The 25,757-nt window shown below is 39.5% G+C and overlaps 6 protein-coding genes across 7 annotated transcripts in view; 2 read left to right on the forward strand and 4 right to left on the reverse strand.

Moving 5' to 3' along the window:
• The first annotated feature begins 430 nt into the window (after positions 1–430).
• Positions 431–2,911, forward strand: Adgf-C (Adenosine deaminase-related growth factor C). Its single transcript, XM_036818803.3, has 6 exons — positions 431–811; positions 990–1,487; positions 1,549–1,718; positions 1,991–2,172; positions 2,225–2,361; positions 2,413–2,911. The coding sequence occupies exons 1-6, from the start codon at positions 739–741 to the stop codon at positions 2,874–2,876; spliced, it is 1,524 nt and encodes a 507-aa protein (XP_036674698.3). The 5' UTR covers positions 431–738; the 3' UTR covers positions 2,877–2,911.
• Positions 2,912–3,934: 1,023 nt separating this feature from the next.
• Argp (Arginine phosphatase) lies at positions 3,935–4,848 on the reverse strand. Of its 2 annotated transcripts, none has more exons than XR_011604212.1 (4): positions 4,708–4,848; positions 4,468–4,652; positions 4,233–4,402; positions 3,935–4,174 (listed from the first exon to the last, which is right to left on the reverse strand). XR_011604212.1 is itself a non-coding variant. In XM_036818737.3 (4 exons), the coding sequence occupies exons 1-4, from the start codon at positions 4,730–4,732 to the stop codon at positions 4,082–4,084; spliced, it is 477 nt and encodes a 158-aa protein (XP_036674632.2). In that variant the 5' UTR covers positions 4,733–4,848; the 3' UTR covers positions 3,935–4,081. The 2 variants fall into 2 exon arrangements, 1 of the variants encoding a protein (XP_036674632.2); XM_036818737.3 differs by having other exon boundaries at positions 4,233–4,406.
• On the reverse strand, positions 4,806–6,076 carry primo-1. Its single transcript, XM_017076019.3, has 3 exons — positions 5,936–6,076; positions 5,522–5,871; positions 4,806–4,950 (listed from the first exon to the last, which is right to left on the reverse strand). Exons 1-3 carry the CDS (start codon positions 5,964–5,966, stop codon positions 4,864–4,866), a joined length of 468 nt encoding a protein of 155 aa, XP_016931508.2. The 5' UTR covers positions 5,967–6,076; the 3' UTR covers positions 4,806–4,863.
• Positions 6,077–6,088: 12 nt separating this feature from the next.
• On the reverse strand, positions 6,089–7,233 carry primo-2. Its single transcript, XM_036818736.3, has 3 exons — positions 7,023–7,233; positions 6,601–6,953; positions 6,089–6,231 (listed from the first exon to the last, which is right to left on the reverse strand). The coding sequence occupies exons 1-3, from the start codon at positions 7,066–7,068 to the stop codon at positions 6,136–6,138; spliced, it is 495 nt and encodes a 164-aa protein (XP_036674631.3). The 5' UTR covers positions 7,069–7,233; the 3' UTR covers positions 6,089–6,135.
• Positions 7,234–10,965: 3,732 nt separating this feature from the next.
• kmr (pleckstrin homology domain-containing family A member kramer) overlaps positions 10,966–25,757 on the forward strand; it is a 55,881-nt gene continuing 41,089 nt past the window's right edge. Inside the window, exons 1-2 of the mRNA XM_036816994.3 lie at positions 10,966–11,559; positions 18,650–18,668. The gene's annotated coding sequence lies outside the window, so the exon portion shown is untranslated. The remainder of the gene's footprint in view (positions 11,560–18,649; positions 18,669–25,757) is intronic.
• Positions 13,740–14,529, reverse strand: Ubc87F (Ubiquitin conjugating enzyme 87F). Its single transcript, XM_017076007.4, has 2 exons — positions 14,416–14,529; positions 13,740–14,346 (listed from the first exon to the last, which is right to left on the reverse strand). The coding sequence occupies exon 2, from the start codon at positions 14,335–14,337 to the stop codon at positions 13,831–13,833; it is 507 nt and encodes a 168-aa protein (XP_016931496.1). The 5' UTR covers positions 14,338–14,346; positions 14,416–14,529; the 3' UTR covers positions 13,740–13,830.

Here is a 25,757-nt window from a genome sequence, read left to right on the forward strand (position 1 = left end):
TACATTACATTAATAATACAAATTGCATTTGTCAACAAACTTTTTGGTGTGTAAGCGAGGATAATTGACACATCTGTAATTACCGTAATTGTCATGAGCATCCAGACCACTTTATAGGGCTGGGGGCTCTAGGAACTTGTAATTCCGCCGTCGTATGCTGTTAGAAACCAACAACCGCGTCCGTCAACGTCAGTGAAAATTTGCCAAAATAGAAAAATTCAAATAGTTAAAAATCAGCGAGCGGCCAGCGGGCGCGCGCCTTCGTCATTTTAAATCACTTAATATGCGCGGGAGGCATTTAATCAGATAGATATATAAAAAAGATACCCAAACAATCCAGCTACTAGAATGAAATTGTTTCGGCAATTCCGAGCCCGGGAGCGTTGTCAACCGTTAAGAGTCGCGGAGGGTGCTGGCCCCGGCTCCACCTCTGGCATAATCTTTTAATGAGCAAGCTTCGCGAAATGATTTTATCAAAATTATAGTTTGTTTTTGCTTTTCTTGGTTCGCACAGCCATAGTTTGAACACCCGCTTTCGGCGATGGTATCCACAGTTCTATCCGGACACTTCGGGCGAGCGGTCGCAAAAAGAGAAAACGATTCCCCACCCAAATTCCCGAGTCAATAATAATAATAAGTTAACGTGAGGCGGAGTCGAGTCAATATTTGGATAGTAAACTCATTAGCAGCTAAACAGGACTAACACATTCGTCGGGCAATCAGTAAAAGGACTTCAACATGATGAGGATATGGCTGTTTTTGCTAGTGCTACGGATTTCACAACTTCAGATCCAGGCGCAAACCGCCCTAAGTATTATATATCGAGTTAAACATTCAGATTTAGAATCTGTAAATGGTTTACCATTTATTAATCCATCCTTTGTGTTTTTAAACTTTTTAATTTTATATCTAATGATCCTTTCCCAAGAATATTTAATGAGATTACTTCAATAAAAGATTCAAAATGGTAATTAATTCCATATTCTTAGGCTACGAACAAGCTCGTCAAGCTGTTCTCACAGCAGAGGAGGAGCTCATGACTGGAGGACACACATATCTGAACACTCAGGAGGCCAAGGTGGACGACATATTCATGGAATACAAGCTCGGAGAATTGTCCCAAGGATTTAGAAATGCGGAACAGAATGCAGCAGCTCTGCATTTCTTTAAGGCCAAGCCGCTGATCGATCGGAGTGCTGTCTTCCGGTTCCTTCAGAAGATGCCAAAGGGATCTGTGCTCCATCTGCATAACTCCGCCGCCGTGAGTTCCAGGTGGGTAGTGGACGATTTGTCGTATATGCCTGGATTACTGCGTTGCACCACAGCTAAAGGACGAAGTGTCCTGACATTCCGAAGGACACCAAAGGAGCATAAGTGCCAATCGCAGTACGTTCGAGTTTCCGATGAGCGGCGGAACTCCCTGGATCCCAGGGTCTACGACAAGAATTTCGAACGCTTGATTAACTTATATACTCCAGTTCCAGAGCGTAAGTGGTGAATAAAGTTTAGTGAGAACATATCATGATATCCAATGTCTTTATCTTACAGTGGAGTACCCTACAATTACCGAGGTTTGGAATCGTTTTCAGGACATGTTCGACGTGCTCGGTGATGCCATAACTTACTTGCCAGCCTTTCGTGCATATCATTGGCAGATGCTCGAGGAACTTTACAACGATAACGTGATGTACGCGGAGATTCGCACTAGTTGCAAAACGGTAAGTAACCATTTTTTAGGTATTTCCATATGACTATATGTATAAAATGATTTAATGGAAAAATATTATATATGGCCATAGCCGCATTTGGTATGGTCGGTCCATATTTCAAGATACAGTTTTTATAGCTGTAATTGTATTTATTTTACCGTTTCCTGCTTATAGTTTATGAAATGACATTGTCGCTCGTACAAATATGGGACCTTTTTAAAAAAGGGTACCATTTATTAAGATTTTTTCCTACAACTTATTCGTAACCTTTCTTTCATTAGCTTTATGACGCAAGTGGACGCACTTTTCCCAGAGAGCGTACGATACGCGAGTTGTACAATATAAATGACAAGTTCGTTAAGCTGCATCCCGACTTTTTGGGCTTTAAAGTCATTATGGCTGTTTATCGGGGCTATGAAATGGATAAGCTCAAGGAAACCGTCGAGGAATTTAAGCAGCTGCAGTATGTATAAATTACTATATAAAGAAAATCCCCTGTTACATAATTTTTACAGCCAAGACTTGCCCCACTTTGTGGTTGGATTCGATTTGGTGGGTCAGGAAGACAAGGGAAAACCACTTTATTCTCTGCTGCCTGCCCTCAGGGATTTGCCGCCAACAGCTCGACTTTTTCTGCACGGAGGAGAGACCAGTAAGTAACACTCCTTTCAGAGGTTTTCTATAGCTTATATATTTCTTCCAGATTGGTTTGGTGCCTCCACCGACATCAATCTGCTGGATGCCCTTTTGCTCAACACCACTCGCATTGGTCATGGTTATGCTCTGGCCAAGCATCCGATCCTCCTAAATGCTGTCAAGTCTCGACAAATCGCCGTGGAGGTCAGCCCTATTTCAAATCAAGTGCTTCACCTGGTCTGGGATCTCCGTAATCATCCAGGTGCTCAGTATCTAGCCCTCGATGTGCCCGTGGTGATTTGCAACGATGATCCTGGGTTCTGGAATGCCAAGGGTCTGAGCTACGACTTCTACTATGCCATCATGAGTTTGGCGCCAAATAACGCCGGGATAAGGATTCTAAAGACTCTGGTGTGGAACTCGGTGAGGTACTCCACGCTGACGGAGGAGGAACAGACCCGTGCCTTCAAAATCCTGGAGCTCAGTTGGTCGCGGTTCATAGATAAAGTACTTCAAGGCAGCGTATTCTAAGATAACCTAATAATAAATACAAACAATCAAAGTAATAGTGTTTTTGAGTGGTAAATAAATTAATCCTTTAAGACAAACGTGATCATAACGTGGAGATGTGGTGGGTTTCAATGTGGCAGTAGGATTTTGAACACCCGTTTTCGGCAATGATATCCGCAGTACTACTCAGACTTTTTGGGCGAGCGGTTGCTTAAAGGGAGAATAGTTTCTCCCCCAAGTTCTCAAGTTGATACTAATAAGTCAACGTGTCGTAGTGAAGTCAATATTTGAATAGAAAACTCACTAGCAGCTGGACAGGACTAACAAATAAATCGGACAAGCTGTATAAGTACTTAACATAATGAGACGATTATTGGTTTTGCTAGTGCTCTTGATTTCAAAACTTCAGATCCAGTCAAGTAAGAAAACAATAACCAGCCGTATTATTTATTTAATTTCTTTAATGATTTAAATTGTTGGATATTGTCGCGGCTTCTAACGAATTAACAAAACTTAAAACGTATTGTTTCTAAAATCGATAATCTGATGATATAATTGAGCAAATTGTGAATGTATCTAACCATATCTTTAGGCTTCGAACAAGATCCCCAGGCTTTTCTCAAAGCGGAGGCGGAGCTCATGACTGGAGGGCACACACATCTAAACACTCAAGAGGTCAAAGCGGATGAGTTATTTATGGATTACAAGCTCAAAGAGTTGGGACCTGCGTAATCATCCAGGTGCTCAGTATCTGGCCCTCGCCATGCCAATCGTGATAGGCATCGATGATCCTAGGTTCTGGAATGCCAAGGGCCTGAGCTACGACTTGTACTATGCCATCATGACTCTGGCGCCAAATAACGGGGGCCTTAAAATTCTAAAGACTCTGGTGTGGAAATATGTGAGGTAATCCACGCTGAAGTGCGAGAAACAGGCCCGGGCTTTTGAAATGCTGGAGCTCAGCTGGTCGCGCCTTATAGAAGAGGTGTTGAACGGCAGCGTTTTCTAAGATTAAAAGCCTTTGTGAAAAAAATGAACAACCAAAGTATAGGTGGTTTATAAAGCCAACGCGGAGAACATTTAAAGTAAAAACATTTGTTTTGAAAAATTGCACTGCTGAACCACTCATTAAATATTTTCGGATATAATTTGAAGAAATATATGTTTGGCTAGCTCAATCAACAAAATTTTTTTTTAAATTTCTTTCCAGAGTATTTCTTCAAATCTTATTTGTCATCTGATAAATTAATTTCCACAAAACGCTCGCAGCTTTCCCGAATTTGAAGATATGCAGTATTAAAACCTCCCATGCCTTGACTCTGTGAAAACAAACATTATTTTCAACATGAGTTAAAAAATCCATATCATTTAAATTACGAAATATGGGTCCTGGATGATCTCATCCTCCTTGCGTCCGATAGAGCTACCCAGCAACTCAATCTTGCACTTTGGACTGGGATGAAGTGCATTTGCCATTTGCTGAAGCTCAATCAGGTTGCTGTTGTCCATGGCGAATATGTAATCAAAGTCGTAAAGGTCTTGGGAAACTATCTAAGCAATATGATTTAGATATAACATGATGATGAGAACTTTTAAAGTAACTTGTGTGTACCATGCGACCCAAGTGGTTCGTTTTAAGACCGTGTTGTTTTAGCAATTGTTGGCCACGGGCTTGGGGCTCCTCGCCCACATTCCAATCTCTGAGGCCAGCGCTGTCCACATACCAATCCTGAAGATTTCGTTTTAGTACTAAATGCTTCAGTATGGCCTCGGCCATTGGAGAACGACAGGTGTTTCCTTAAAAAAAGTAAGTCTTTTAATAAGTATGTTGTTTTTAATTGTTGACACTTACCAATGCATACGAACAGAACCTTCATGATCGCGGAAATGCTGAGAACTGCAAGTTCCGATGACTAATGCAGCTGATTCATTTTATAATATATAAACCGGTTCACGTTTTTATTCAGTTTTATTAGATTACCCTTATCACAAGACATTTACAAATCATTTACTTTAGCAGGCGTTCCTTCATGAAGGCGGCACAGGCCACAACACATTGCTGATAGGCGGTCTCAAAGCCCTCTGCTCCACGCTCCTGAAAGATACAAATATAGGTCAAAAGTACATGTATTGAAAAATAAAGTTTTTGGCTTAGTTTTAAAGCAAATATTATAATTTTTTTCCATTTAGTCTATATTCATAGGTAATAGGCTACTTATTTTTAAAAGACTGTTTCTTCAGAATTTTAAATTTTTCCATACAATACTTATAGGTTGAAAAATCGCACTATGGTCTATCTTTTTATCTTTACATCGCTTGTAGTATTCTTACCAGAGATACCTTGAATTATAAATTTAAAACCTATTACTATCTATTATCTTTGCATGGCTTGTTTTTTTTTTCCCAGAGATACCTTGAAGTATAAATCAAAAGCCTATTACTCTATAATAAAAACCCTTAATCTATTTTAATATCTAATATATGTTTATCACCTATTTATGTATACATTTTTAAGGTCTCTAGTAATAACATTTATAGACCTCATTAACTTTTACGGTTTGATCACTCTCTACTATCACAGCATTGAAGATGTCCATGAATATTAAAGATAGACGAAGAAATCATGATGGCCAGCGATGTAGACTCATTTTCCAAGGTTATCTTACATAGTAGGGATCCTCTATGATGCGGTTCTTTTTGTCCAGCCCAAAGTCACCGAGCATCAGGAGCTCGGCCTTTGAACCTTTGGGTGCCTGGCGCCTCAGGTCGCTCATGTTTTCCTCGTCCATGCCGAAGATGTAGTCAAAGTCCGAGAAGTCCTGCTTTCGGATCTGACGGACAATGTGGGTGCACTTGAGACCGTGCTTTTCCAGAGTGCTGATGGCCCTAGGATCTGCCCGGTTGCCCACGTGCCAGCCTCCAATGGCCGCACTATCGACCTCCACGTCCTTGACCTTGGCTTTCTCTAGTGTGTCCACCATCACCACCTCCGCAATGGGTGATCGGCAGATGTTGCCTACAAGGTCGAAGATTAAACTCCATAAATTAATGTACCATTTTAATGACCTGTCATTTATTACCCAAACAAATCATAAGCACTTTCTTCACCATCTTAAGACAATTTACACGGGTTTACAAACAATTTTGTGTGTTGATTTTTCCGGCTGGTGAGCGAGGGTTCCGAACTTTGCAGCCCTGGTAGTCGCCGGTAGTTGGCAACGCGGGCAATCAGCTGTTGCGTGCCGGAAGGCTTAACCCTCAAGCGGTCGCCGGGGCTGCTTTACTTTATCTCATTCTTGCGCGCCTGTTTCAGGAAATTCTGGCACGCTATTTTGCATTTCTGGTAAATTTTGTCGAATGATGCTTCGCCAATATCCTATCGTTGGGAAAAATTGTAAATATTTTAATTATATTTTAAAAATAACAAATATTTAATTTATTAAAATAAATATCATACAAAATTTAATTGGAATCAATTATTATAAATATATAGTTAGAGCTATTATTTAATTCATTAAAAAAATTGTCGTAAGCCATATCCATTCTTACAAAAATGTTCTTAAAACTAACAATTAAAGCTATGTTAATACTTTAAAATAGTGATTAAGAAAAATAATAAGTGAATTTAATATGATAGCTATTCAGGGGTGCCGCAGAAAGTAATCTTTAGCAAACAAATTTTCGGCCTTACTTTAAAAATCTGATTTTAGAGATAATCCCAGTTTCCCTTATTTCAAAGGCTTACATAATAGGGATCTTCAATGATTCGATCATCCGGCTTTAGTCCAAAATCTCCCAAAAGAAGCACCTTGGCTGTGGCATAATCCGGAGCCATTCGCTTCAGGGCGGCCAAGTTACTCCGATCCATGCCGAAGATATAGTCGAACTTAAGGAAATCCCCGGGGGTCAGAACTCTGGCATGGCTATAATACTCGATGTTGTTTCTGGCCAGGACATTCAGAGCCCGCTCATCCGGCCTGCAGCCGCAGTGCCATCCTTCGATTCCGGCACTCTCCACGTGCCACTCCCCCTGCAGACCCGCCTTTTGGACTACGTCACGCATCACAGCCTCGGCAATTGGGGAGCGGCAAAGGTTGCCTGTGTGTGCAGTCCATTTGCATATTAATTACGAAAATTTCAGGGATATATTATAAGGAGTTTACGCACCCACGCAGACCATCAGTACGCTCCTCCTCTGCGATCTCCTTCCCATGGCTCACAATTGGATATTTTGGGATTGGCTTTTTGATTCACGAACTCAATTCACTGAGAAATTTGAGAGGACTTGGTAACTCAAGAGTATATAGGTGCGGCTTAGTACAAAAGTGTTCAAAAAATGTGTGAAGAATAAGTAAGTAGATTGATATGTAAACTTAACTGACATTAAAAGCAATAAACTAAGTGTTAAAATGTATTTTCATTTTTTAACAAATATCAATACGTTTTTGGTATCCCTTGGTTATATGATATTATGAATTTCCTAATTTATTTTATTTTGATTCTGATAAGTTAAGAAAGCCTTTCAATTTTTTTTCTACGATTTTTCTAAAATTCATTTTTATTAATTATTTAGTATCTATACATTTTTGGTATCCCTTGGTTATATGACATTATTAATTTCCTAATTTATTTCATTTTGATTCTGATAAGTTAAGAAAGCCTTTTAAATTTTTTTCTAAGGTTATAAAGATGTAACTTTACTTAAAGGTCCTAAGGACCTAAAGAAAATCACTTTAGTAAGGCAATTTGTTTTAGAAGGCAATACTTTTTATTAGAAGCTCTTTCTCCCATTGCAAATTACGGTTTATTTAAATAAATCATAGCAATAGTGAATTTCTTAGGTTATTAAATACCAATCTATAGAGTTATTTTAAGAGACGAGTTTTCCAAAATTTTCCAAATGACTATGGAGTTTTAATTGACAAGGTGCTGAATTACAGAAGAGCCATTACCGAACTACAGTAAACACCTCTGAGGTATAAACAACCTCGGGATTAGCCTGCTCTGCATAGTCAGCATTTAGTTTGGGAGCAGACTTTGGCCGTTACACTTTGTCAAGTGGTGCCTGGCTGGAGATCACACCTCTGGCACTTCCACTTCCGGCTGCCTGGTGCATACACCACATCCTGTTTACCCACCATCCGTATTTACTCCGAAACTCTGACTAAAAACTGCGCTCAAAGCAACTTTAACTATTAGCATTTAATTAAAGTTCATTTGCTGGGCCATGGACGAGGTCACTTCCACCCACTTTGTTTGAAGGGGAAACTTTTGCCCAGAGGAATGCAGAGGTGATGAGCTCTGGCCTCCGTTTCCAACTGGGTTTTGGATCTGGGTTTGGGTTGACCCATGAATATGCAAGCTGCACCTGCTGCTCAAAGGACAGGCTGGTCGTAAAATGCGTAATGACTGTCAGGGAGATGAGTTCTCGGGTTCGGGTGTGAAACTTAAAGCGGATGAGGATGACCAGGTCTCTGGCAGAGAAATAAAGTTGCTTTTTAAATAAATTCGTTTAGAGTTTTATGCAAATTGTACACACACACAACCGTCGGGGGCAAACAAAAGCCAGACGAAATGGATGTACACAAACTTTGCCAAGTTTCTGGTAGTTGTTGTTGATGTTGATGTTGCTTTTCCTGGTAGTCAGGGGGCGGCTTTGATGGCATCAAAGTGAGCTTGTCGTTGTGCAGACAAATGTTACGTACTCTCGTCACACTCTTACATATGCAAATGTCCCTTGCCGGCGCAGTGCTGCAGTGCGTCCTCCACAATTGACAATTGTTGAAAATGCAAATGGAAATGGAAATGCCAAGACATGTGCCCAACAGCCACACCAGCAATTCATACATATGCCATGGATAATGGAGGCTTCTCGGGGGAGGAGGCCGTGCAGGTAAAGAGGTAAAGAGGTGAAGACAAATGCAAAGGCGATGTCTCTACTATCATCATCCGGCGACGACATCTCCTCAGATAAGATAAACGTTGGCAAAGTCAACAGCAACAACTATGGGAATGCATGTACTGGAAGAAATATATTAAGAAAGTTCGGAATGTACGATTTTCAAATATTTCCTAATAATTCAAAATATTGTGAAAATATGCCTGAACGAATGCAGGAAAACTGTATAGTTAGGGTTATATATTTAATTATATATACTCTATACTTAGGATTATATATTTAATTATATATGTAATCATTGTTTGTTTATCGTTGCCTTACTATATTTTTTATTTAATCAGAACTCTATACTTATTGAAAACTAACTATTAAGATAGATACACCAGAAGAAATGTATACAAGGGCTTTATAGACATACACTTATGTATAACTTTAGTTAGAAAAATATATACAGAAAGTGTTTTAACAGACAAATACATTTACGTAGGGTCTCAATATACCGTCCCTTCTCAATATTATAAAAAAGTTTGGTTTTTATGACGCTCAATAAATAAATATTTTAAATAATTGTTTAGTTTAAAATAATAGTTATTAAAAACTATCTTCAGAAAAGATCATTTTTTATGAGGTATTATGTTTTTCTAAGATGATCAAAACAATTTCTCTACAAATCCGACACATTTTTTCAAGTGCCCTAGGGAAAGGTCAGTGTAAATAAATGAAAACGGATTCGTAGCCCACCGCAGGCCGAAATAAATTCTCAAGTGCAAATGAGGTAAATGACAAGGGGTACAAAACCATCATAACCCCTGACCTGCCTGCCTGCGACCCAAAACTCCCACTTCGTCGAGCAGTTGACAGTCGAGAGCAAACATGTCCGAGATGAACATCCATTTTGCATTTGGCAAATGAAAAGCGGGAAAGCTACAACTGACGTAGTGGCTGGCAGACAGCTTGTCTATGCATCAAGCCATCTCTATCTGGGCCTGTATCTGTATCTGGAAGTCCGTATCTGGTAACCGTATATTTTCCTCTCTCTGTCTGCCTTTTGCAGCTTCATCAAATATTTAGCGCCAGGCAGGCGGCTTCATCTCGAGGGGCGGAGAAGAGGGACAAATAAGCGCATTCATTGTGTTCGTTCAGTGTAAATACGAAACGGATGTAGCACTGCTTGGAAAATAACAACTTGGAAATCTTGAGAGCTGACGTCGACTGATGTGATACTGTAAAAAGATCCGACAGAAGATAGATAAAAACTCCTTCCATTTAACAAATGTATTTGTATATTTCTTAGGTTCGGAATATTTTAATTTATAAATTTTATAAATATTGTATAAATAAGTTAGTACATCAAATCTTTCAAACATGGTAAGCTCTTAGTTTTGAAAATAAGAATATGTACATATACATTTCTTGCTAGATGGAAATATTATTATTATAGATTTATTATTAAATACCATTTTATTAAAAACCCCTTTTTTTACATTTTTGTATTTGTACTATTTGGCAGATTTAAATGCTATTCTAAGAATTTCTTTTAAATCAAATAAATTGTTCAACTTTTTTCTGAAGATAATTATTTGGAAATAATCCTATAAAGATACCAATCGGATTCTAGAGATTTCTCATAAGTTAAACAAAGGAACACTAGAATTCGGGGTTCGTTACATAAATACTACCTTTGTTGCTTTATCGATATACCATTCTATCCAAGTTTCCAGACGTTAATAGTTGGTTGTGGTAGTTTTTACTACATCAATCACTGTATTTAATAGCTTTGTATGAGGAAACATAAAAGTCTAGAAACTGTTAAAGCAATGCCGTCAGAACTAATGAATAAAACAAACTTTGAGGGAATCGATTTTAGTCCTTGTTTATACGTAAATTTAATAAACCTCCCCCACCCCGAACACCGAACACAGTATACCCCTGCAGCAGATGCTTTATAGAGAGCAGGCGAACTACCCTGCAACAAAATAGGGGGTGTGGGCAGTGCCAACGACCAGCAAGAACAGCCAAAAAGCCGGCAACAACAAACGCCCGCGCAGTGCCGGCAAAATGTTGCATGTTGCTGCCGTGTCGCACTGGCAACATGTCGCTTGTTGCTGCCGTATACGCATCAGCAACATCAGCAGCAAACATTGCATTTGTGTGGGTCGCCTCAGCAACATGAGCAGCGTTTCGAAAACTTGTTTTCAACGTAGTTGGGTTTAGTTTACTTTGAGACGGCGACGCAGGTGGACGTGTCCGAGTGCGAGTGAAAGAGATCGAAAAACGCGAGCGGAACGTAAGCGGACCGCGTTATAGAAACAACAACAACAGCAGCAGCAGCAGCATTTCAGTGTTTGTCTTTAGTTTTATGGCGCACGCTTCGCGTCAGGTAGTTTTTTCCCGAGATATATATATATATACATCATATACCTGTATAATGTTTTTGTGATTCGTCTGGCGGCAATGTTTTATGGCTGACAAAACCATCCAGCGTGTAAAGGTTGTACTACCCCGTGCGAGAATAAAATCAGAGGTGTACATTCTGCGTGAAAAGTGCTAGTGTTTACCCTTTTGCCGGGATTACTCATCAGCGCATCATCATCATCATCGTCATCGACTACAACTCCACTGCCACAACTTTACGAAATCCCAAAAACCAGTATCTCCTCTGAGCCCAAGTATCTGCAAGATACGTGAGGCAGTCCAGACCACATATTGGAATTTACTTAACACGTATGCAACGACGCACCAATACCACTAGGCCACACAGTTCGAGCGGGACCCATTGGATTTTTGAACCGAAAAAACTACAGGGTAGGTACAAATCGTGGCTAATCGCGGTCTCTTCCCTGGAAAAGAACAGAGATACAAACTCACACTTGTCCAGCTGCGTTTTTCCACCCTCAATAAATTTTTGGGCTACCTGTCTCGGGATTGACCCTCTGGTTTTCCCATTAGCCGCTAGAAGATTTCACTGCCGCTGCTATATGGTATATCGGAAAGCTATGGCTATTTATAAATATAGGTACCCTGCGCTTTGGGGCCCAGGCTCAAATCCGGTTTTCATATATCCCAGCCCATGTCTGCTGGCGGGGCCAACATCAATTCAATTTCTACTGGCTGAGTGAGTTTTTAACTCTCGACGAGAAGAATCTCCATCTCCAGGTCGAGCAGCATCTTCGCTGTGATCTCTGGAGAGCTGGTTTCTTCAAGACGTTTTCTTTTCTTTACTTTTCTTCGCTCGCTTTGTTTTCTTTCGTTTCGTTTTCGTTTTTTACCATTTGCCGATCGTCGTGTTGATGTTGATCATGATGCTGTGGCTTATTGCCGCCAAGATTTTGTATTTTTGCCGATTGAAGGTGCATGGCCTTATTTACCCAGTTTCCAAATCGCTCACCGATTTCTGCTTATTCCGTTTTGGGGTTTGTTTTGAGGTATTTGCTGAATCACACGGGGATCATTTGAATGTTTTAGCCAGACAGTCGATGGAATGGGGTTGTATTCTGTTTTTTTTTTGTATTATTTTTTAAGAGTCACACCCATGGCGAGTAAGTATCCCGCTCCGGAATTGACTCACGGCCAAACAATGCGACATGCGGCGAATTGCTGTGGGGATACTGGCATGGGCAAAAGAGAAAAAATCAAAATGCAAAACTTGTTGCTAATAAACAACAATTACAACAACAAAAACAAGTTCAGCTAACCACAAAAATGCTGGCAGCTAAACTCCAGAGTCGCTCGACGTTGCCCAGGAGCTCTACTCCGAACCCCACACCGAAAACAAGTCGGAGCACAGAGCCATTGGCTGTTGTTGCTGCTGCTGTTGTCACACTAGCCACCAGCAACAGCAACACCAACAGCAACATAAGCAATTTGTTGTTGCTGCACAGAGAAAAACAACACACCCAAAACAGTTTTTCATTTCCATAACAAATAGACCTTTATCTGCCATCAAAAACGTTTCTTTATAATCCACAACAGTTACATTTCGAACACTTGCATTTAAAACTACTTAGTTTCTTTAAACCTCTTAGGATTTATTTATTTCATTAAGCCGATTTTAAGTATTTGGGTGCCACAGAAATATCAAGAGAGATTGTCTTTTCTATCCCCTTTTAATATCTGTGGGAGCCGAAGAATATCTGCGGTTTATGGGAGAAATATTATCAAAATTCTTTCTAAACAATCAATATTATTATAGGGTTTTAGGGTCAAAGGACTTAAGCTCCCCTTCTCTTACAAATATTAATTTTAGTATTATATAGTAGCTTTAAATTGCTAAACAAAAAAAATATTAGGGGATTTCTAACGCTGATAACGAATTTAATCAGTATCATTCAAAACACATTACCTAACAGGAACCATGTAAAATGTATTATAAGGTAATAGACTTTATTAATGTGTTAGTAGGGCTTTAGCCTTGCAATTGATATTAATATTATATATTTTAGTAAAAGTGACATTTTAGAAAAATACGAGTTGTGTATTAGTTCTGTATTATATAGCGAAAGATTTTTAAACTACATTTAAAGAATATTCTGGAAAATGCATGTCATCCCATGGTAGCTGAAACAAGGTCACAAAAAACCAACTACATTCTTTCTAGTGATCGGTATCAACAAAGTCATAAAAAATGTATTTTTCACCGTGCATGTGTAAATCGGTGTCCCCATGTGAAGACCATAAAAAGCGGCCAAGTGGCCAGCTGCCTCGGCTTTCCTCTGACCACCAGAGACCAAACCAAAGAACGGCCATAACTGTGTCAGTGTGCAACTAGAAGAGGTCTAAGCCTATTAAGCACACTGGCTTAAGATCGGGCGATGCCGGGAGATAATACCCGTAGCTCCCCAGCCGATTAAGTGTAATTAATGCCGACAGGTGTCACTGAATTGGCGCAAGCTCAAAGAGATTGCAACGCCCTAATTGGTTCCTCCAATTAGGAGATGTGTTTGTATGCCGGCACTTTCGCCACATCAAAAAAGGGAAGGGAAGACTTCTACTAGATGCTCTCTTTATTTACGTGATTAGCATGCGGATCGCTAGGGATCATATTCATTGCCCAGGATTGTGATTTTCCGGAGGGCTTTACTCCACCTCCTCTTGGCTCCGGCGGACGCAGCGGGTGACCTTTCGCTTGAACTCCGCATAATTCTCACGATACTCCTTGGCCGCGTCCACATTGGCGGCCGATTCATCATTGGGATCGGTGAGCATAGAGATCACCGAGAGGAGGATCGTCTCCACGGTGTGGACTGGAAGCCAGCGCTCCTCGGCCTTCTCGTAGCCCCACTTGTCGTCACCTGGTTCGTGGAGGATTGAGATACAAACGTCCCCGGCCTTGTCGATATTCGGATGCCAGATCTCGGTGATGAACTTCATGCGCGGCGGACGCAGCGGGTACTCCTTGGGAAAGACCAGGTGCGCCCTGAAGCATCCGCCCTCGTAGAGGGTGTCCGCCGGACCGATGATCACCACCTCCCATTTGAAGATATCCGAGTCGCTGACCAGACCGGCGGAGAAGCCCTCGACGGGATTGCGCTGCAGCTCGGAGAGCTGGCGATTGAGCAGTAGCGATGCTTGCAGTTCTGACATGTCACTGGACTGGGGGATGGTATTGCGATCGCCACTAGTAGGATATATGTATCTCCAGAGGGGAAGAACTATACTTACTGGAATTTTGTTCTATTGTTTCGAGTCACTTTCTGGGTTACTTCTACGGCTGCTGAACTACAGTCAAAGGCAGCCAGCCGAGAAAGATCTTTCAGCGACTACTGTGTTTTCTAAGTAATCGGTGACTATGTAAAAGATTCTTAGCAAATAAGAATATACTTATCAAAATAAACTGATTATAATCAGATATATACCGTAAACGTAAGAGGAACTTTTACTGTATTGCTCTTTAAGGTATCTATCCCTATTAACTTTTTATCTGTTCTATATTATAAATTATAAGTACCTACTTTTTGAATGCGCGGAACTGAAAACTTTACAATAGAGCTTCGTCCAATTTGTAGACCAACATTACATTACATTACATTTTGAATTTTAAATGGTATCACTTAAAATCTGAGTGATATAAATATAACATACCATACTTTAATATTTGAATATTTTGTAGTTAATTGGAAAGTGTCTATTTGAACATAATCAATTATTGAAATTGGTATAAAAAGATATTACAGCAAATAGTAACAATCAAGACTGTTAACTTAAAGAACTTATACGTAACATGCTAAAAGGAACTAAAAGATCAATTCCCTTTGTCTGATAAAGGAATGTCTAGTTCCACTATCTTTACAATTGTAGCCCTGTGTAAAGAAACTATCTCCATAGAAATCCTCTTGAAGGCGACTCGAAAGTTTCCATTATAAGCTCTTTGCTCTTGGCCTGGAATGGGTCCAAGGAAAGTCCCTCTTTCCTTTCATTTCCCTCCATTTCCAGCAATTACTTGGCCGTTGCTAATGCTACTGGTGCCACTCTTTTCCTCCTTTTTATTTTTCCTTTTTTCCGAACTGGCTGAATGGAAATTATGATGGCCGCCACATTGTTGCCGTTGGTTTTGGCCTTTCGTAATTGCGCACAAATGTTGGCCCAGAGTTTCTTGCTGGCCTGCAACTTCGACCACGACATGTGGCGGCTGCCCCATCGACTTTTCCGCAGCTTTGAGGTTTTTCTTCTCATTCCTCCTTTTTTTTTTTTGCAAAATTGCATTTGGCTGGCATTTGGAAATCCGCAACTTTAGCTGACTATCTGAGTATCGCTAACTGAAATTATGTTGCCGCAAATGTGTGAATCGTTAATGTCTTGTTGCCAGCTGGGGAACATTGCGCTTGCTCTTTCGGCACTGCCGGTTTTTCAAGTTATCTATGCTGCGAGTTTTCTCAAAAAATTCCTTCGCTTTTTTTGTATGCATTATTATTTTTTGTAATAATATTTACCTACCTGCAACAACATGTGGAGTTCTTCGACTAACCAAGAACCAAGTCGCATTCGAAATTTGCTAAATTATCCAGCACATGCCAAAAGGGGGCGGAGGAGTAGGGTTCATATAAAACATGTTTGGCCAGAACACATAAGACCGACAGCTGCTGCTCGGCCGGTTCCTCCAGCTCTGGCTGCCTCTACTTCAACTTCTACTTATATCTCCGCATCCAACCGACTCTGCCCATTTAAGTGCCACATGTCGGAGACGTTCCTCCAGTTCCCGCAGGGAAAGCGATATGACAGCGAGAGCCGGGAAACTCACACGTGCCACAGCGCACCTCCAAGTAAAACTCGAATTTTCATTCCCTACACTCGGGGGAAAAACGCCCACTTCAATCTAGATAAGAAATCTAGAGGAAATTGAGAGCTAAACACATTTCATCAGATAATTGAATTAGTCATTTTCATAATACAAACTATTGTCAAGCCAAGATTGCATATATTTAGGAGCCACAATGTTTAATGTCTATTTATTGCTTAATAAATAAAGGTTTGAATTATAAATGGTAATTTAATTGTCAACAGTCTGACAACATTATTATTGATATTCAAATTCTTGTATTATTTATTTGCGGAACAATAAAATGGTGTTTTAATTAGTTCATCTATAAAGTTGGCATATAATTTTAGAGATGAAAAGAGCTAGGAAAATGTTTAAAAATTAACCGGTACTATACACAATTCATGGCACCTAAATATTTTATTTTTTTAGCATGAGTAATATAATGAAATTAAAATATAAAAAGATTATTTTTATTACTTAATTGGTAAGGCCTATAAAAAAGTTGGTAAATTACTCGATTAAAGTAAATGTCTTTTCTGTAACAAATATTTTCTCAGTGCATAAGATGTGGGATATAATATTTTATTATCACACAAGTTCTCTAGGCACAGGATATTTTAAAAGGGTATACACATATTCTTTGTGATCCATCATTGCAGAAACAGAGTTATCCCTAATTTGGCGCTTTAGATACGCCTTTCTTTTTCAGATCTTTTATATTTTTTTCTGTGTAGAAAAAGTGTCGCGCTCGTGCTCATTGATAAAGTGATAGAGTGACATTGCTTCGGCGGCCTTTCAACCGATTTCGGCTCACTTTGTGGAATTGATTTCCAATATTCATTAAGACGCCCACACGCAAATGCAGACACTGCCCCGGGTTCGTTGCCATGGCATTTGATTGGAGAGAGGGGAGGGGTTCCCATTAAAATGAGGGTGTCTGAAGTTCATCTGCTCGTCGGTATGCCCTTAGTTGCTTTTCATTTTTTTTTTTGATGGGCGTGGTGGTTGCATGCGACAATTGCATTTCCGGCAAAAACCAGCATGTTCCACGCCCCAATATTCCCTTTGGCTATCTGACAATTTCTCCCTTCTAGGTTTTTTTTTTGGGTTTGGCCCCTGTTTCCCAAACGGAGCACCTGTTCTCCTGGCTGCGTGCCTCAAATTGTTGGCTCATGTTGCGTCCATCAAACAGCTGACGGCGTCGATCAATTGAAATGGCTTTTTCCTTCGTTTTTCCATCGCCCTATAATGCTGCATCGCCACCGAGTTGCTGCGGTCCGTTCTTCTCGTTGATGACTTCCTGGATCTAATGACTGGGCAACCTGCTGATGAATTGTCTTTCAAGTTGATCGTAAAGTATATTAATAGTTTCTCTAGCAGGCATGTAATGTTGTAAGGATGAGAGGCACCCAGAAAGAAAGTTTTATGATCTCCGTTTATAGTAATAAAAATTGCAATCTTTGCCTTCAAAATGAAATCAATCATTTATCGTATAGTAATATATAACAATAATTCCTTGAGCGATGTGTTTAGGTAACACTTCATTGTAATTAAACGTAAGACTTTAATTAAAAATTGTTATAAAAGGGTGTGGATAAAAGCATGTCCTCGGGCAGCAAAAACTTGCAAAGCAGTGCAAAAAACACCACCTCTCTCTGCACTTCTCATAAATTCAACTTAAGTGAGTGACCAACTGGATTTTAGTGCTTTATTGGCGCTCTGAGTTATGCACTCCCATTTTTGTTGCCCCCGGCACACAATTTCCAATTGCATGCAGAAATATGAGGAGGAATTGCTCTGCTCGGGAAAACTGGCCATTATATCGTTCCGCATAGAGGGAGCAAAACAATGCTAAAGAGAGAACTCAATAAATTGCAGAAAAGCGAAAAGTGGAAGGAATGAAAAATAAACAAGAACGAAACTGCAAAAATATAAAAAAAGGAAAACACGCTTTCCACTTGCAGTTTTAATGTGTTTGGTGCGTTGTTCCTCGTTTTATAATTGAGTTGGCAGTTGCAGCTAAAGTTGGAGTTGCAGTCGTGCACTCATCGCTACCCGAAACCCATCCACATTTCCCTGTCCAGCCCAAAGATGCCCCCTTTTTCCCTGGTTTTCCCTTGCTTTTCCCAATGGAAATGGGTGGGTTGCCATCGGGATTCGGCCACGTTGCTGTTCACTCGTGTGCACTGAATGCGAAAAACTTCTGCACACTTTTCAACTGCAACGCGATATTATTTTATGTACATATTCCTCATATTTTTATTATTATTATTATTTCATAATACCGTCGGCCCAGTGCGGACTTACCTTTGTGCGCTGCATTGAAATGGAGGCGCAGACTCAAACGCTCGGGGATCTGGTGCACCGATGCCAGACAAAAACCGCCATCCTTGCGGTGGGTTCCGTAATGAGCGTTTCCGTCAAAGCCATTTTCTCGTTCAAACACTTGGCAAAAAGTGGGTCTTAAAAGTGTTTGGACGAGATTTGATTGTGCCACAATTTTTAGATTTTTTGTTCACCCTTGTTCCAAGCTGTCCAGCATATCTGGCCCAACCATATCATATCATACTACCAATTATAATATATTGTCCCTAATATATTTTCATTTTTTTAATTCTATGTTTTTTTTATTTTCAGAATAAAGCCGAATCTTACGGTAAGTTTTAAAAGATCAGTACATAATATTTTAAAAATTAAGAATATTTTTTTTGTTAGTGCACTGGCACTTAGGTTAACGTGCCGCATTTAAAAGGGTATTTTCTTTCTATCACCACACGGCTGACTTTAAATTGGATCTACACTACATAATTGCTCAATTTCTTGCTTCATTAACGGGTTTTCCTTTGCATTCGGTTAGTAATTTGTCGGACCCAATGAAAGATCACCCAGGAAGCGAGAAACTCTTAATTTGTCCGACCATAAACATTTAGGCCCTTTTCTATGCTTTTTCTAAACCCACTTGTAGACCCAGTAAAGTGTGAAGTGTAAAGCGTTATGCGTACGAGTGTTTCATAACTCACTCATAAGACCGGCAAACAAATGAGCAAAAGTGTGCTACTGGGGTCTGGAAATCGAGGGATCTGGGGAGCCAGATGAGCCGTTAGACAGTGCCCATGGCGCCCCAGAGTTCATTTACTCCGCTCGGCCACCAAAGAAAATTCTATGGAAAGAAAAGGCAGGCGGAAAAAAATTCGACAAAAAAACGTCAAGCAACGTTATTTGTAGTTTTTATTTCTTTTATTTTTTTATTTACCCATCTCTTTTTACTAGACCATTTCGTTTTTAAAAGCTTTGCTGGCCGGCTGTTCTTTGTTCCGGGTGAAGAGCGGGGGTCTAAAGACTGGGGCTTCAAAAAAAAATCCAAGCTTGGCCTGAAAAAGTGCTTATTAAATTTAATGACAGCACGTTTGCTTGCGAAAAGCGATTCGACAATTTTCGTTATTTTTTTGTAAAGCTTTTTTCCAACCTTTTGGTTATACTGCTTTTTTGAGTAGTTTTTTTATTCGTATTTGGTTTATTGGGGACTGTGGCTCATTGAGAGCACTGAGGCCATAACAGCACAGTCTTTAAGTTTAATTATGTGGCAGGGCTTCTTGCCCCGGTCTTCATAAAGGGGTCGTAATGGTCATAATAGTTATATATGTAGTTTCAATTGAAATGGTAGCAAATTTCATTGTTCGTGAGCTAATGTGGGGAAAACGAAAGTTATCTTTGATTAACTCATTATTTCCTGTCTTATTAAAAAATATTATTATTGCATCTTTGAGGGAAAATTAAAAAAAAAAATTAAATAAAAAAGAAAAGGGAGAAATTACCGTTTTTAAAATTTAGTAATCGCTTTATTTTCTAAACATGTGTTATAATTAAATTTTTCATTGTGATAGGAACTTGTATAACAAATGTTTTAATGTACGATTATATATAGTTCAGAGTTCCCAACAATATACCTTCATATAAGACATCAAACTTTCTTTAGTTATTATTTGATGTATTTGTGATGATATGATCTTTAATTTCCATGCTTCGTTATACATGATCTCAGCTTAAACTCTTCAATTATCCCTGATTAGGTCCAATTAACAACCCAGCAATAAGTTTCTCCACAACCTGGTAAATTTTCCATTTCAACAGATATTTCTCAGCTCCTTTTCGACCTGTCACAATTTTATCCGATCCTGTCGTGATTTCCACCGACCCCTTTGGCCAACTGTCGCCTAAGATTTCTCACAATTATGAACGACAAACTGGCATAAATTTATGACTGACAGTCGTTTTGGCATTTTCAGTAAACAGGCAGTGAAAGTATTTTAATTAAATGCCCCAAAGGAAGGGGACTTCAATGAGCGCTTTAGACCTGCGGGTTATGAGGCGGTAATTGCAATTTCGCCGCGAAAAAGACATGGCTTATTATTCAACTGGTTTCTTGGTATGTTGTCTGTGGAGTGCTCGTTGAACTTCAAATTGTGCGGGAAAAAAGTGAAATTTTTCTTATGGCCTCCACACTCTCCACACTTTTGTTTCTGCCAAAGTTAATGAACTGAGCGAAAATCTGGAAGCAGGGCCAAAACAGGAAGCAACTTTGTAACATTAGCACAGTTCCCCCTTTTTTTGCTCTTAGAAAACTATGTTAATTGGGGGAGTCTTATGAAATGAATTCATTTTCCTTTGGCAAAACAATCGCCAAAATGCGGAAGGGCAAATTTCGGTTGCGTGTCGCGGCTTTGGCCACAACTGTTGACTTTTATTCACACAATTACAGCCGGCGAATTTGCATTCGCTTCCTCCGCCATTCACCTGTTCAGTTTTACCTGTCACGCTCGACTGATTTTTTCAAAGGGGGCCGCATCACTTGCCGGCAATTAAAAGACAAACCCTTGACTTTGGTCTATAGTCTAGACTCACCGGTCTTCGAAGTTCGCCCACTGACCTGGGCATCATCTAATTAGCTTTCTTTTGACACAGCCTTTGAATTAACATTTTCGCAGCAGAAGTTCACTCCGAAATGTTCAATTCAAAGCTGTCTCCTATATAAATAATTCAAAACTGACCCGCGGCTTTCATTTCTTTGGGGTTCGTTTTGTTTTTCTCCATTTGTTTTCCATGTGACGCAGCAACAGTTGTCTCTAGGCCCTGTGGGAACGTCTCGAAGAAGTCATAAAACTAACAGTTGAGCGGAAATTAACACAGATACTCCAAAGGCCAAGAGCCCTCCAGCTTGGTTCGGACCAACAAAAAAAAAAAACAAACAACAATCGGGGGTCTCTATGTGATGACATTACCTTCCGATTGAGATGTAGATGGCTGATTCGAGATAGCCCAGATAGACAGGTGAACCACACCGAGAGGGGATTATGTCGGTGGTCTAAATAGCCCTCGGATGACGTTGCACAACCCGGGTAATATGTGGCTATCATTAGTCTACAGTTAGACGTCTTTGATCCGATGTGGGTATTTGGAATTCTTGGTGGCAGTTAAGTTGCGGATTGGGCACACGGTTCATTGTCAAGGCACTAGCAAGGGCTTTCTACTCTGGAGAGATCTTTAAGAAGGGATAAAAGACCTTTTCAATAACAAATTGATACGCTCGAGGGGACTTCCTCTGTGGATCTGGGCTGCCCAACTACACTTGCGCTAATTAATATAAAGGAAATCCAAAAGATCTTATCATAGTAACCTGCATTTCCTGTCAATCACTGGGGAAAACTAGGGTGTTATTAGTTAGTTAGGGATATGTATTTCTGAAATTCAATTACGAGATCATAGGGAAATATATTAACAAATATTACAATCCATATAAAACAATATAATAAATTATGTTTTCTAAAAACAATAAAATGTAATCTTTTTTATATATTTAAAGTGCTTGGTTTCTTACCATCATATATGGGTAGTTCCGAAACTTGATTCCCCGTTCTCTTAAGATTTTTTCCATGTGTGGTCTTCTCTTCTTGGTTGCTTGGCATTGTTGCCTGTTGTGCGTTCCATTTCGCTTCTCTGAACTTGTTGAAAAGCGAATAAAATGTGCCAATTTTCTATATATATAGTATATATACCATATCTTTATGTGCTTGTAATGCAAGAATCTTGGAGTGGGAGAGTGGGAGCCACAGGCTCGTCCATACATGGCCACTTCATCACGCAGCGTTGGCCAAGCGTGCTGTTGTTGCTCCTCCGGCCAAATGCAACTGAGCGTCGCCGTCACCAGCCGGCGGCCTCATCTGCAGACCCCCCATAGACCCCCCTGAGAACCCCCATTTCGTACACCCCCTTCACTTACCAACGCCTCTGCCCTTCGGCAGTTTGCAGCTTCTATTGTTCTGGCCGCTCGTGCTTGTGCTAGATTTATGCACTTTACTGGATCCCCATTTCCATTCCCTCATGCAGTTTCGATTTCAATTTAAAGCGGATGTTGGCTTTAATTGCAGGCCTGGCGAATTATAATTCATGCATATGTGCCCTGCTGCACTGGGACGTTTCGGGTTGCAACAATTGCTACTGGGTGGCAGTGAACTTGCCGATCAAGTGGGTGTAATCCATACATTCCGGGAATTCAGAATTAAAGGGGGCAATCAATTTGCCAATTGCTTTGTGCTAAGGTTACCTTGGCAAATATGTAATATTGTTTATTTATTGAGCGATAAAAATGAAGCAATAAAAATATATATCTGCATATTGAGTTCACATTTTTGTATTAAATATTTAAATAAAATGAAAAGACAGAATAGAGAAAACAAAACATATTGAATGGCATGATATCATTTTAAAATAATGCATTGCGGGTTGTAAATACTAAATGCGATGTTAGTCATATTAAAATTGGACACTTTACGATTTCATAATAATATCAAAGTTTAAATTCTTTAAGAGAACTATAAATGTTAAGCTTAATATATCCATAGATCAAATTTTTAAAATCAGGAATGGATAAAAAAACAAAATTTAAATTCAATATAAAATCGTTGGACTTACTAGGTTTTTTTTGGTTTAGTAAAGCTGTTTTCTTTATATACATTTTATAAGTGGAAAGTCTTAGACTCACTTAATTCTATGTTATTTATTGTGTTTTTCTAGATAGGCTTGTGTTTTTTAGGTTTATTGATCATAGGAAAACAAACATTTGATTTAATTTTGAATCTCAAAATCCTGATTAAAAGTCCCAACATTGTTGTTCATTTAATGTTAATCGAAGTCACTTAAGTCTAATGAAGTATCAACTAATGATATTATCAACAGGATACTTCACTAGATTTAACTTCACTGGACCAACTTGATACATCTATTGAACAAATTTCCTTTTCATTCTTGACCTTTAAAACTAGAAAATGTCAAGATGGAAATCCATCTCACTTTTCTCCCCAGTTCAGTGGCCTCTGCCAGCCGATGCACTTGACTTATGGCCACTGTCAATGCGGCTAAAACTGCAACTGGACTGGCCATTGAAAATGCAATTGCAATTGCGATTGGCAGTGCAATTGATTGTGGCTGCTGGTCAATCGAAGGGGGATGGATGGCTGGACGACATTCAATGGCTACTCACTCACTTTCACTGATCGAAAGCGTGAAGCCAAAGTTTAATTGAATCTGCAGCTGCTGCTCCGCTGACGGCGAACAATGATTGGTGGCATTCAATGACTGTGCCTCCGTGGCTCCTACCAACTTTCAAACTTGGCCATTTGAAAGTTATTGGCCACAAGTGCGCACACACATGGCGCCCATTGCACGTATATATAAGTATATATGCTCCTAACTCAAAGAAACTCCAAGTAAACTGAACGTGTCAGCAAGTCGGGCCGAGGTTTCAGGCTACAGAAAAACTTTAGGACCGGCTCTTGGAGTTAAGTTGCGACAAAATCAATAGGAAAACTTGGTAGTTTAGAAGGGGGAAAGGGGGAAAATGCGGGTACGGGCAGCAAATGGAAAATGGGGGGCGTGGCCCAATGCAGCAATTTGTTATATTCAGGCGTCGCCTTAAATTGGGTCACCGAAAATGTTCAATTATTCGAGTGAAATGCAGTCTTTAGGGACCGAACGAACTGAGGTTTTGGGCCAACCAGCCTGATTTTGGGCTCACGCAAAACTCGTTTTCAAAGTTGATGCAGCATGAATTTGCTGGCTCACATCCACAATGCGGTCTCGTTTTATACACTTTATGAGTAAAGTTTATTTTAGAGAATTTGTCACGCACTCAAAAGGGAAGCAGAACCAAATAAATGGCTACATCTGCAGAAGCTATTATTAATCGGGTAGATAAAAGTCTTGAAGATGTCCTAAGTTTCTTATTTTCTGTTGATAAATAAAAGAATAAATCTTAAATGAAGATTATAATATAACAAAAAGGTAGTATTATGCAAGCAATTATGTTATTATTACTTAAAAGAAGTAAACAACTGTTTATTTTGACAATTTGGCGTTTATTGACCATTAAAGCTTAATGACCGTTCCATAAAAGAATACCAACAAATAATTCATAATTTAATCTATTTAGCATTCAACCAAAGAAATCGTTTCGTTGTTCAAAAGAGCATTTTGTATTCGTTAACACCACGGGTGATAAATTTTCAATCTTTTTTCTCTTCATATTTTATGAGTTTTTACAACAAGTTTATAAGCTCAAACCCTTCGGCACACATGGGAATGTGCGTGTGTTTGCTCCGCGACTTTCCATTTGCAGAGATTTCCACATTTCACATTTTCGGATTTGAGATTTCAATATGTAAACGCCGTTTATACCAAATGCGCCATGAATAAAATTCGTCTCGTCTCGTTTCGATTCGATGGTCGTTTGCAGGGGGCGAAAGTCCGAATGGGATTTCATTTATGAGCGGGGTGCGGAGGAAAGTTTTGGGTGAGAGGAACACCCATTCACATTTACTCGGAAATTCCAGCCGCGGGCCGTGGTAAATCAGTTGCCGTTGCGTTGGCCAAACATTGCACAAAATCTATGCAGTTGCACGAACGCGGCTCAGAAGTTTGATCGATTTCGCTCCCACTTTTTGTTACACTCCGAAAAAATACTACCTTTTTTACTACTATTTTTTACTGCTACTACTATTTCTTTTATCCCCTAAAATTATTTTAGTAAACTATTTATTGGCCCAGATTGACAAGATTTACCATTAATTTGCAACCGAAATCTCTCTCAAAAACATTTTTAAAAACGCAAAAAGATTTTTTTGGGGTCCCAATATCAGCCCTTTAAAAGAACATTGATAACCTTTCCAAAACTTTAAAAATTAATGAGTTTTTTTTATACAATTTTGTCATTTTTTATAGTGGGTTTTATAGAACACTAAGGCTTAGGCTATTACAAAATATATTCTTTTTATATTTATAAAATGTACCTAAAAACCATTTAAAATATTTAGAAATTCTGTTTCTCAATGGGTTTCAATGGATTTTAAATGATTTCTTTAATCGTTCATTTTTATTAGGACAAATAATGTTTCACAATAGGAACATTATACGGATTGCTTAGAAATCAATTCTAAAGTTCTCTTGTTTCTAGTTCAGTCCAACAACTTATAGTATGAATAACTGATTTTTTGAATAACTGATTTTTTGAAAAACTGATTTTTTGAATAACTATGTTCCAAGTGTACGACCACACCTCTCCCTGCGGCAATAAATGCGGGATTTGGGGGCGTGGCACTGCTAAGCAAACTGTAACATTTGTGGCTGGCCTCGGGACTGACCGGCCGCACATAAAGTGGCAAAGGGCGCGTTTTCCGTGGCTCTGGGGAATGGG

Source organism: Drosophila suzukii, chromosome 3, assembly GCF_043229965.1.
Source record: "Drosophila suzukii chromosome 3, CBGP_Dsuzu_IsoJpt1.0, whole genome shotgun sequence".
Lineage (NCBI taxonomy): Eukaryota > Metazoa > Arthropoda > Insecta > Diptera > Drosophilidae > Drosophila > Drosophila suzukii.

Coding starts and splice junctions, on each gene's coding strand:
- Ubc87F (XM_017076007.4), bottom strand. CDS start 14,337: ATGTCAGAACTGCAAGCATCGCTACTGCTCAATCGCCAGCTCTCCGAG.
- Argp (XM_036818737.3), bottom strand. CDS start 4,732: ATGAAGGTTCTGTTCGTATGCATTG. Junction 4,653..4,707: donor GGTTCTGTTCGTATGCATTG/GTAAGTGTCAAC, acceptor ACTTTTTTTAAG/GAAACACCTGTCGTTCTCCA. Junction 4,407..4,467: donor CGAACCACTTGGGTCGCATG/GTACACACAAGT, acceptor CATATTGCTTAG/ATAGTTTCCCAAGACCTTTA.
- Adgf-C (XM_036818803.3), top strand. CDS start 739: ATGATGAGGATATGGCTGTTTTTGCTAGTGCTACGGATTTCACAACTT. Junction 812..989: donor CCAGGCGCAAACCGCCCTAA/GTATTATATATC, acceptor CCATATTCTTAG/GCTACGAACAAGCTCGTCAA. Junction 1,719..1,990: donor TTCGCACTAGTTGCAAAACG/GTAAGTAACCAT, acceptor TTCTTTCATTAG/CTTTATGACGCAAGTGGACG.
- primo-1 (XM_017076019.3), bottom strand. CDS start 5,966: ATGGTGAAGAAAGTGCTTATGATTTGTTTGG. Junction 5,872..5,935: donor AGTGCTTATGATTTGTTTGG/GTAATAAATGAC, acceptor TCGACCTTGTAG/GCAACATCTGCCGATCACCC. Junction 4,951..5,521: donor TCATAGAGGATCCCTACTAT/GTAAGATAACCT, acceptor TGTATCTTTCAG/GAGCGTGGAGCAGAGGGCTT.
- primo-2 (XM_036818736.3), bottom strand. CDS start 7,068: ATGGGAAGGAGATCGCAGAGGAGGAGCGTACTGATGGTCTGCGTGG. Junction 6,954..7,022: donor CGTACTGATGGTCTGCGTGG/GTGCGTAAACTC, acceptor CTGCACACACAG/GCAACCTTTGCCGCTCCCCA. Junction 6,232..6,600: donor TCATTGAAGATCCCTATTAT/GTAAGCCTTTGA, acceptor TCCCAACGATAG/GATATTGGCGAAGCATCATT.